Source organism: Nyctibius grandis, chromosome Z (genome assembly GCF_013368605.1).
Source record: "Nyctibius grandis isolate bNycGra1 chromosome Z, bNycGra1.pri, whole genome shotgun sequence".
Taxonomy (NCBI): Eukaryota; Metazoa; Chordata; class Aves; order Nyctibiiformes; family Nyctibiidae; genus Nyctibius; species Nyctibius grandis.
Window position 1 is genome coordinate 40116095 of NC_090695.1, and position 11508 is coordinate 40127602.

The 11508-nt window shown below is 40.2% G+C and overlaps 1 protein-coding gene across 1 annotated transcript; it reads right to left on the reverse strand.

Moving 5' to 3' along the window:
• Nucleotides 1–8801: 8801 nt before the first annotated feature.
• LOC137676791 (interferon epsilon-like) lies at nucleotides 8802–9356 on the reverse strand. Its single transcript, XM_068423832.1, has one exon. The coding sequence runs from the start codon at nucleotides 9354–9356 to the stop codon at nucleotides 8802–8804; it is 555 nt and encodes a 184-aa protein (XP_068279933.1).
• Between the last annotated feature and the right edge of the window lie 2152 nt (nucleotides 9357–11508).

Consider the following 11508-nt stretch of genomic DNA (forward strand, 5'->3'; position numbering starts at 1 on the left):
CCATAGCTCTTGCAAAACAGCTCCCACACTGTGTGCCTCTGGGAGGACAACTGGCGTGACTAATACTGCCAGGAGTTGAGCTCAGGACTGTAATAAGATCCAGCAGTAGGAAGAACAGCTCTTTTCAAACGTCACGCAAATACGTAAAAGCAACAAAAGCTCACCTAGCTTTGCGATGTGCAAAATCCCTCTTGTGGGCAGCTGCCAAGTTAAAGCTCCTACAGATGACAAGGGCACCTGCACGAGGTTTCAAGTTGGACACCAGTTCCCTTCTGTGGTGCTGGCCACCACCATGGCAGAGCCAGGCAGGAGGCAGGGAGGCAGCTGGGGCAGCCTTGGCAGTCTGCAGCCCGCTGCGCAGTGGGGCTCTGCCCCATGCTGCAGGCCCTGCCCCAGCCAGTGCTATCCTGACCCAGGCAGGGCTTTAGAGCAAAACAACCAGTACCGAGGAGGTGGTGCCCACCAATGCAGCATTTTGAGGGCTTTCCTTTGACAGCAGCTTGGCCCTGTGGACTGGATGCCCATTGCTTGCTGGAAAAAAAAAAAAATCTGCTCTGATGGCATGTGAAAGGAATGATGTTGGTGCACTCCAAGCCTGCCCTGTGATGAGGAACGAGGCATTGCAAGGGGCAATCACTACAAAGTTTGTTTCAAAGGTGTACTTCTGACCTGAACTATAATGCTATTATAAATGCACCCATTTATTTGAGTGCCGACGCACTGCAGTGGAGGAGCCAAAGTGCAGGGCTCATAAATCCACTATTACATGGATGCTCAAATTCTTCTTTGGGAGATGTAGAATGCAATTCAGCCAGTGAGCTGTAGTACATCTGGCCAATCAGACCTAATGCTAGCTCTTACGGTCTGTTTTTCACAAGAAAAATCCTTCTCTGAAATACAAGGTTTTTTCTGTGTACAAATTGCAGTTAAAAATGCATGTAAGGTCTCTTTAGCTATGTGATTTGCAGTGGTGGTTTTGTAGTGTGGTGGCCTAAGGGTATGAGAAACGAAGATCAGTAACAAGAGGTAACAGCTTTTATTAGACTAGATGGAAGTGGAGACGCTTCCAGGCACACAGGGTTTGGAGAAAGGCTTTTATGCTTATTATTTAACAGTTCTGTAAGCTGCAAAGACATTCAGATGAAAGCAAATATTAAGTGACGCTATTGGAACACATGTTAGCTGGATATGGGAAGGCTAGAAAAAGTCCTGGAAAAAAACTCGCTTTTATTTTTGGAAAATAAACTTTCTTCTCCACTCCAGCTACTTCTCTTGTAGGCAAACTTCTGTCTAGAAACTACTTAACTAGCACCAAAAATTACTTGTGTATAACTGCTTGCATCTCTTAAAACTAGCTTCATGACTGTTCAGCACGTATTAAGCCCGAGTCTCCTGGATTTCTTAAAACCTAAACAGACTGTAACCATGTTTGGTTTCCTTGCATCATGAGGTGGGAAAAACGTGTTCTGCCTGGGCACAGTGCTTGTGTCAATTGCAAGGGGGTGCTTTATGTGTAAAGTTAACAGCAGCCCTGAAATTCTTCATGTGATATGGAAAGAACCTAATTCTCTTCAAACAGGAAGCATCACCAGAACAAAACATCTGCTTCTTTTATGCATAGCTTTTGTTTCCAAATCCTTGCTATAAAAGCAATATGCAGATGTGTTTTAAGAAAAGAAACCATGTGTCTTAAAATTAATTTTCAATGGTGTTCCTAACTGCCAGCTTTATGTCTCCGTTCCTCCATGATTAGATTTTTTGGCTACCTGAATTCAAGCCTATGTTTTGGCCAGTGAACTACACTAGTTTAAGCACTGGTAAGTCACAGCTCTTAAACACATGCTTAACTGGAAGCACACACTCCAGTACTATTGACTTCAGTTAAAGTAAAAGAGTAAATCCTGGGCTGTCTGGGGGCTGTGGGGCTGATGTGGTGCAGTACTGGACACTCATTTCTCACTAGCAGGCAGAGTATTTGCACAGTGCTGGCTCGTGTTTATGTCGTGTGACCGAGACTGCCAGTGAGAAAAAGAGGACTGCGTGGAGGCAGCAGAGGAAGCAAAGTCATCTCCACACTGCAAGCAACCAACAGGGAAAAGTGTCAGTTGTTTTGTCTACGCTCTCGAACTGGGCAAAAGAGGAAGCAGCAGCCGTGCCAGCTTCATGCCTGTCACATCTGGGTGATTTTTTTTATGTTCAGCAGAGACCCTGGCTTGCAAACAGGTCCTGCCTCACTGGAGCTGACTTGCTGGCATCATCTAACAGAGTAAGTCACACCGAAGTTCCTGGCTGCTTTAGGATGAGAAAAGGTGTACCGGGTGAACAAGCATTGTGCCACAAGGGTCCACCAAACAGATAGAGAGCTGGCAGGAGTTTTAACTTTATGATTTCATCAGGTGAAAAATGGATGAAGTTTGGAAATTCTTTTGGAAGAAAAAAAAATCCCAGCCAGTCTGTTTGGCTTTGGTCATCTGTGAGTGATCTTTTGCATTTACCATCTTCCAGGACAGTTCCTCTCCAATGCAGGCAGGTATTTCAGAAAAAGCAGACTGGTGGCATTTCCTTGCCACTGCCCTGCAGCTGGAGCAGAACAAGAGGAAGGATGAGGAAAGCCAGACAAAAGACTCCTGGCAGCTCCTGTCCAGACCTCCCAAAACGTCACTTGGAGGAGATGTGACAGCCTTACCCTCCTTACTTGTCACTTCCTGGTAGTCTTTGAGGGAGAAGGTCACCTGGCCTCTAGATTGACCTTTGTAGTCTCAACCAGCCCTACAACTCCATAGGAATATGTTGATTTTGGGGATTTGTTATTTTCAAGCATCGATTTCCCAGACTGCAAGATATTACCCCAACCCCCAGGCAAAGGCAATCAATAGAAAACCACTGACTATGCTCAGCACAGGATAAAAATGCAAACCATTGTGTTTCTGTAATACACCTTACCTTACTCCTGTTTTTTCATAAAACCATGTCTATGTGGAAGCAACTTATTTTTATGATGCAAAGGATGACTATTGAAGGACAATATAATCTATTTTTTTAGGGTAACAATTTTTTACAATTTCTTACATAGGGTGTTGTAAATTGCATCAGTCATTTTACATTTTTTAAAAAATATCCTTTTTCCTTTAGTAGATGTTCCTGTCCTTCCTTCCTACTCCCAACCAGCCGTTTTTCAGCAAAGTGGGACATTCACTGGTTTTGCTAGGGAGGCAGTGAAAGGATTAGCTAAAGATCAAAGACATACCCAGTTCTGAAATGAGTCATGCTTCTACAGTCTCTGTGCCTCCCAGTTCACTGCACGCAGTTTCATTGCTGGATGAGACCCACAAGCCCATCAAATATGCCGCTACAATAATAAGGAGGAATTACTGCTTGATGGGCTGGGAGATTTCCCTTTTTTTTAAGTGTTAGCCATTACCAAGTCACTCATAACAGAAGCTGTGATAATAGCTTCTGATATTTTCTAGGAGTTTAATGGTTTGCACAAACAGTGACCATTACCCTGCTATGGGGAACTGGGAAGGAGAGGGAGATGTACCCTATTTTTCTTTTTAAAAAAAAAAGGAAAAAGAAGAAAGAGAGAAAATGAAGGGTTTAGTATCTTGAAATACTTCTAGTGACCAGTAATCACATTCAGCACAAATCCTTTTTAAATATATGTGAATAGCTGTGACAGGATTTAACGCTTGTCCTGAGGACAACAGCATGAGTTCTACTATAAGCAGCAGGAGCTTATTTTTAACTATTAGAAAACTATAATCACAAGAAAAGATCTGTTACAGCCAATGTGAGCTTTTCCCTAAAAAGTGGAGACCAGAACTGAGTCCACCTTGAACCCAAAGAGACTTGAAGAGAAAGTATGTTAATTGCTTAAAGAGAGAGCAAAGTTTTTAAAAATACTTGAAGTCAAACAGGCTTTATTTTTAGAATAAAAGCTTTCTGTTTTATATAAATATGTCTGTCAAGATATTTGCTTTCTGGGAAAATGAACTGTAACACACAGTACTCCAGCTAAGTCCAGAGGAAGTTGTGTGGGTTCTGGCCTACCAAGATAAGAAACTTGAGAAATGTAGCTGACAATGAGTTACAGTGAGTAGGCATGATGGTAACTTGTGTGCAGGGGGCAGATACGCCCTTTGAAATCTCAGTTCTTAATCTCCTTAATGTGGATTTTTACTTTGCAAATGTATTACCATATTTTAAGAATTATTCTGTAGAGTGGAGTGTTAACTGTGTTTACTTCCACACTTTCAAAAGCAGATTGTATTATTTGCTTAGAAGATTGAATTCTTCATTACTGAAGGTAACGTAGTTTTAGGATCCTAACTGCAAGCACTTGGGCTCAGGGCGGTTGGTCTTAGAAAATGAATCAACATTGCAGCCTCTTGTGGAGAAAACGGAGACAGGAGATGAATTTCTTTGTGCTCCTCTACTCATCACTTACCATTGCTTCATCCTCAGCCCCCCTGAAATGAAAACATGATTGCCAGTTCACGTGAAGTGGGGATGTCAATTTTAGTGTTGTGCAGAGAGAAAAGGTGTTCATCCAGGATACAACTAATAAAGACCCTAAATTGTGTTTGGAAGCTAGGTGGGCTTGGCCGTGCATTGCTGCCGTGGGGAGGCCCCACGGCAGCACTGCAGCTGCCCTCCAGTTTGCAGAATGGGCTGTGGCACTGGCATGTATGGAGACTGTGAAGAAGGATTGTCCTCACTTTCCCTGTCAGAGTTTGCTCCTCTAGGAACGCTCAGCACTGAAGAAGTCCTTGCACCTTACCAGGATTTCTTGATGTCAGTAGACGTGTGGGAAACACTGACATAAATTACTTGTCCTTGCCTATATGAGGATTAGTAGGAAAATTTTTGGATATTAAAAAGCACAGTCACCTTATTGGAAAGTATCAAATGCAATCTTACTTGCTTTGTTCACCTTTTTTCGCTTTGCATTAAATTTCTGAAGCAAAGTAAATTCATTCTGCCAGTCAAAAGTGAGGACTGACTCTTTTAAGATTTATTCTTTATCTTTGTCACCCTCATTTCTTGGTCTTCCCTCTGGTCGCTCCCTGGAAGGACCCAGTGTTCCTCCACAGCTGGGAGGGGGAAAACAGTTTAGGGCTACCCCTGACAAGGGGCAGACTGAGTTGGAAGGGGTGAGGACTGACAGGATGCAGCAGTCCACGGGTGCTGTCTCCCCATGAGCAGTTCCTGACCCGCCCCCCGCCTCCAACCCACACCCCTCAACCCTGGTGTCAGTCTGCCTGCTCCATCACAGCCACCACTGCAACTTCCCTGTGGCTGCTCTGGAGGAGTTCACAACTGTCCTTCCTAGCAACAACGGCTAATCCTGGATGATTATTTGGAGAGTTATTTCCACAGGCTTTTGCCCTGTTTTGCTTTAGGTTTTTTCACTGTTTTGGGTTTGCTTTTTTTTTTTCCCCCCCCCAATGTTAAAATAAAGTAAAGCCAAAGCTGGCAGAACAGGCCAAACCCACGGAAGTATTGCTTTGGACAGCTGTAGCTGACTGTGACTTGTGAATAATTTTTTCCAGAGTAAAGTCTGGAATAAGCATTCTTCAGTTCTCTGTAGCTATTCTGAAGTTTCATGTGGGATACAAGGTGTTTGACCCCAATCCCATAAATCCACCCTGGAAAACACTCTGCATAGATGAAACCCTGTCACTTTTAGTGCATATTCCCCAAAAGTGCCGCACGGCACATGTAAACAAGGTGCTGTGGGACTAGCCATGAGACTAGCCACAGCTGCGACAGGGACCTGTGCAGCCCAGCACTGGTGCATGAGCCTTATGAGAAAATTTATGAAACTTTTTGGCCTGCAAGCGGCTCCATCTTAGAAGGATTTTGTTTCATCTATGTTAAATTTTCAACCAGGATTTGAGACTTCACATTCACTATTTTATTCATTTCCTTTTGAAAGTAATATATGTTAAAAACTATATTTTGCTGCATTTGTTTAACTTCTAGAAAAATACTAACTGGGAGAAATACCAGAGGGTTTCAGTTAGCCAGGGGCATAATATACAGCTGACCTGGTAACACGATAGTGACAAAATGCAGATTGCTCCAAGATGTTACAATGGCAAGGAGAAGAGAGAGGATCTCCTGACTCTTCAGCTTTCTTCCTTTACCTTAAAGATTCTTTGTCTTAAAGATTCTTTACCTTTCTTTAAAAAGTAAGAATAAAACTAAGATCTAATGGTTTGCTATTTTCTTTTTCCTTTTTATTTGTTGAGCAATTATGTCTGTTCCAGGGTCCCCATCTTTAAATGGGTCTTCTAGACATTTTCTCAGTACAAATAATTTCTATTACCTCACAGTTGCCCGAAAAGTAATTGAAATGAAATGCTGTTTTATGAGCTCCTGAGATCTCTGAGATCTTCTTTCTTTCGAGAATAGTTCATTTTTCTTTCAGTCCCCTTCTGTGAACCCAATAGCAGTTTACTGATAAGCAGCATGCTCATAAAGAGCTGAAACAGTTTTGCCAAAACACATGTACATTCACGTGCGATTCTTACACTTGTCGATAATCTCACTTCGCCCTCTAGTGCCCATTCTGTTTTTTTCCTGCACTGCGAAGTATCCTGTTGACTGAAATATGTCAAAGCATATTTTTATTTGGCAATGAGACTTTTAAGGATAGTTATGAGCTAAAAAGAAAGCTTAATGGTATGTGAGTTTCTGAACAATTAGTGGGGCATGAATTAACATATTCCTACTCCAGGCAACTGAGACAATAAAAACTGGGATCCTTCATGAGAGAGCACCTGAAAATATTTCATGCTGTTTCCAAGTTTCAGTAAAAATGAGGCCATTTCACTAACAGTTTACCGCGTTGCCAAAACCACCTAGGATATCAGAACCAGAAAGGTAAGTAGGCTGAATGTCCTTTTATTGTACAGGCTTGAAGAAGTGCAAAAACCAAACAAGCAGCAGAAACAAGATTTGGAAACAGCTTTGCAGTGGGGCCGTATCAATTGCTGTTAGTTGCAAAGCCCAAGAAATACACATTTTGCTGTAACATTTGTGGCAGGGTTACACAGGTGGAAAGGTGGAAGGTTACCAGGTTTCCAGGTGGAAAAATGGCTCTGCTACTTCACTCTGTTTCTTTGGTCTTTTCTGTTGTTCTGGGTCCTGGTGAAGTTGTTTGGTTTTATTTCTGGTATTTCAGCTTCAGACCCGGTATCCATGTCTGTCGTCACTTCTTCAGCTTGCATCCATGAGTGATAGAGAGGAGAGTATGTACACCCTGCAAAAGAGACCAGTGTCATAGATATGGTACCTGAGTGCTGGTGTACCATTGCTATTGTTCTTATAGTTTAGATATACCTTTTTATTATCACCCCTTTGAATGTTACTCATCTGGATGGCTGGAGATCAGGGAAAGCTTTAAAGTGGTTCCTCACCTGATGCTTAAACCAACCTCTATCAATTTCAGCCCTCTGGGACTAACACCACCCTCTCTTGGGAGTTATAGCCATGCTGTGTCTCTCCTCTGCTTCTTTATGCCAGACCAAAAAGCCTCTGCTGAATGTACATCAGCCTTGGCCAGTAGAAATAGCTTCTTTTTAGAAGTTGTTGGATTTTTACCACTATTCATTAGGTAATAGAGCCTGGATATAACTCTGTTTTCCCCCTTACTAACATAGAGCAAGTGACTAGGGAAGACACAACCATTTGAAGTGGACTGGGACAATCTCCCAAAGGTAAAATCCAGGCTTGACCTCACAGAAATTAGTGGATTTCTGCCCAGTTTGTTGCAAGTTTCTTTAAAGAATTTGATTATATTGCAATTATTACTCAAGACTATGTAGTTTGGAGAGGAAATTTATTGGAATACCGAGGGCTATATGTTTTTGTGGATCAATTTGTGAGCAAAGAGAAAGAGGCAGAAAATTTCATGCATCAATAAAACAGAACTGAATGGGGTGACGGTTGAGATTGCAGTAGCCAGAATGAATATGTCCATGAGCAAGTAGGATGTGCCACAGGCAGATGTGGCTTTAGGGTAATTTTATGTAGAGAAGTTATTTAAAATAAGCTTGTGAAAGAAGTTAAAGTGAATTGGAAACACAGCAGGAAGGAAGAAAAAAACCTTTCCCCAGATAGTCAGAGGAGGCAAAGATGATACTTCAATTAATAGTAACAACGTCCAACTGAGAAGTTATTGCAGAAGCCACAGCTACTGAAAACGATACCATACGTAGACAAATCCTTTACCTCTTTGAACAACACGAATGTTAGAATGACTCAACTGTTAAAAAAATACATTATTGGAAAAGAGCATACAAACTTCGAAAGAATAATGAATGGTCTCAGCCTAAGCCAGAACCATTTAAATAAATAATATACTACTTTATTTTTGACACAGACTCAATCAGTACAAATCTAGCATTTCCTGTTAAGGTGAGGGATGTGTAGTCCATTCACAAATACATGATTCTCTATATGTAGGTGAAACAGAGATGGAAAGTTGCAGCTTGTTTTCTCAGCAGAAAACACCATAGATGACACTATTTGTCATAAGACTACAGTCCTTTCCTGTGGAATAACCCTCACTGAGATGTCTTATAGATTAATTTATAGCTAGTGTAGACATCTTGCTTACCATAGGAAAAATTTACTTGAATAATGCATTACATTTGCAAAAACAAATTTCAGCAACATAATTATTTAAATACCATTAAATGAACTAGAAGCACTGCCACAAGATACATCATAGAACAAATAATGAATATAAATATTTTTAAAGCTAAGTTACGTCAGGTCAAAATCTTTGTACCTTAGTTGTTAAGCTTCCTTATGACTTTATCAATCAATTGAAGACATCTCCTCATTTCTGCACGGCTGATCTCCCAGGAGCACAGGTTGTGTTGTTTGTCTTTAAGAAAACAGTCTATTTTTTGGAAGTACTTTTTCAGTTTCAGCCTGTTGACATCTTTATTCCAAAAGTAGTGAGTCTGCTTCTTGATTACACATGCCTCCAGTTGCTCAATTTGCTGATAAAGTCCATTTTGGAATTGTTCTAAAGCTGTCCCATCCCAAGAAGCTAGAGTCAGATTTTTGCTAAAGATATAGAAGATGTGGTGGAAGATCTCTTCAATGGCCACTTTGACAGTCTCTTTCTGTCTGGGTTTTAGAACCTGCTCAGGAAATCTGAAGGACATTTTCTCTCTTAGGCATTGTTGAGGAAACTTTTTGCCCATTTTGTCCAAAAGTTGCAGGCTCTTCTCGATCACCTTTCTTTGCTGTAAAGGAAGGTGATTACACTGAAGACTGGAGATGGTGGTAATGCACAACAGTATGAGGCCAATTTGTATCAAGCCAAAAGCGTTCATGATAAAGATAAGCTCTTATGTTCCTCCTTTCCTGTGTGTAAATTCTGAGAGACAGGCTGGGATGCTTTGAAGGTCATTCATAGGCTCCTGTTTCTTCACAATCTTGAAATTTAATTATTCTGTAGGAGAAGTTTTCTTTCATCATTTTTTGGTTTTTAAGGTTTTCCCCCTTGTGTATGCTTTTGACACCACTTTCATTTTCTGCTTTATGACTTCATTGTCTTTTTTTTTTTTGCCACTTTCTTTTTATTTCAGCTGGATATTAGAATGTTATGTATATATGTTAGTTTATCTATTCCATCTCCTTCAAAAATTCTACAGGAAGTATAATCAGAATTTAAAAGAAAAAGGTATGGAAATATCCTTAGTTTCTTAATATTTTAGCAGTGGAAGAACATGTTGAAATAAAACAACACTCTCAGTGATAGTTCAGGGGCCTGCTGAATACTACTGCTACCCTGTCTCCTCAGCATGATTTATATTTCCAAAATTCAGTTAAGCTTTCTCTACCTATTTTCATTCAGGGAAAATATTTTCTTTCTCCTCACCTTTATTTCTCTTGACCATTTAGACTAAAAGGACAGTTGTAATATCATTAAAATGTGTGTGTATATATATATTAAAAAATGTGTATATGCATTAATATACCTATGTGTATTTTAATACATACACATGGCTAATTAAATGAGGCCTTGATCTCACTTAGAGACTGTAAGTGCCATATGAATGCAAATACTCACATGGGAACAGGTTAGATACTTGGACGAAATATATCTTTTTTTTTCCCCTGTATGAGTAACTGAGCAATAATTAATATCAATGCCAGTAGTGCACAGGTCTGAATTCTGACATTAAATGGGAAGAGAATAAGTAAAGACGACAAAAAATACTCTAAAGTTGAGCCATTTGCTTTTCCTTGCCATATAATGGAGGAGGTTAGGACTATCACAGTACACTGGGAAATCTGGCTCCTGTCTTTGGTTTTATCTTGATGAAAGCTAGTCTTAAACTATCATTTTGCTGTCTCCCCAGCCTCCTGTGCAAACATATGTCATTGCAAAGGCAATACTCTGCAGGTGACTATGTCTTGATGAAGAGGTCAGATAAACTAGTTTTTTTAGTTTGAGACCTGGCTCTATATTTTTGTTCTGCTGTTGCATCCATTGCTACATGGTTGGCTTCATTCCCAGTCTGGAAGTGACTCTGACAGATTTACAATAATATTTAGGGCTTCCTTTGTGTTCAGCACATAAGTATTTGGGAGGCTTTAAAAAGTCATAAATTAAGCTGAGCACAATTATTCACATGAGCAAACTTCTTGGTTGCCCTGATGTTGCTTAAGCAACCTTGGATTGGATGCATTGCCAGTGTGAGGGAAAAAATGAATCCTTTATCACCAATGACAGTACTAAATAAAACGAGTATAAACAATCAGAGCGGGGTATAAAATGTATAACATGGGAACAAATCTTTTCACTTAGTGTGAATATTTATTACTTTGGAAAAACTGGCCTGAAGAGCATTATTGTTTTTGATACAAAATGGCCACAGAGATGTGTCACTTTTGCAAAAATACAGCTGTAGAAGGTAACCACATAACATATAATCATCATGAAATCAATAAAAATGTATTTAGCTCAATAAAAATATTAAATACTGCTACAGCCATTTCCATAAATCATACACAAGTATTTTTTTCCAAATTGTAATCATTATATGAGCTTAATCCTTCTACTGATTTAAACAGGTAAACTTCACATTCATTGTACCTCCCAGACACACAAGTTCATTCTTTCCTCTTGCAAAATAGTTTTTTTTACATGTTTCCCTCTCAATGAAGAGCTGAAGATGCCATCCTGGGTGTCACAAGCATTACAGAGGGGAAAAACAGAAGATGGTCTCTTCCAGATTTCTTACACAGATAGAGCTGGTCCAGGTATTTTAGTCTCCCGTCTGTGTTAACAGATCAATTGTCCACTCTTCCTCACACAAAAGTTACACTTGACTTAGTCCATCAGGTTTTGGGGGTTTTTGTTGTTTTTTCATTTGTTGTTTTGTGGTTTTTTGGTTTTTTTTTTTTTTAATAACAACAAATTGTTCTTTCCCACTCAGCCAGTTTCTTGATTATTGCACTGAGCAAACCATAATAGTA

Bases quoted from the DNA above. Each gene is read 5' to 3' on its own strand.
- LOC137676791 (XM_068423832.1), bottom strand. From the start codon at position 9,356: ATGAACGCTTTTGGCTTGATACAAATTGGCCTCATACTGTTGTGCATT.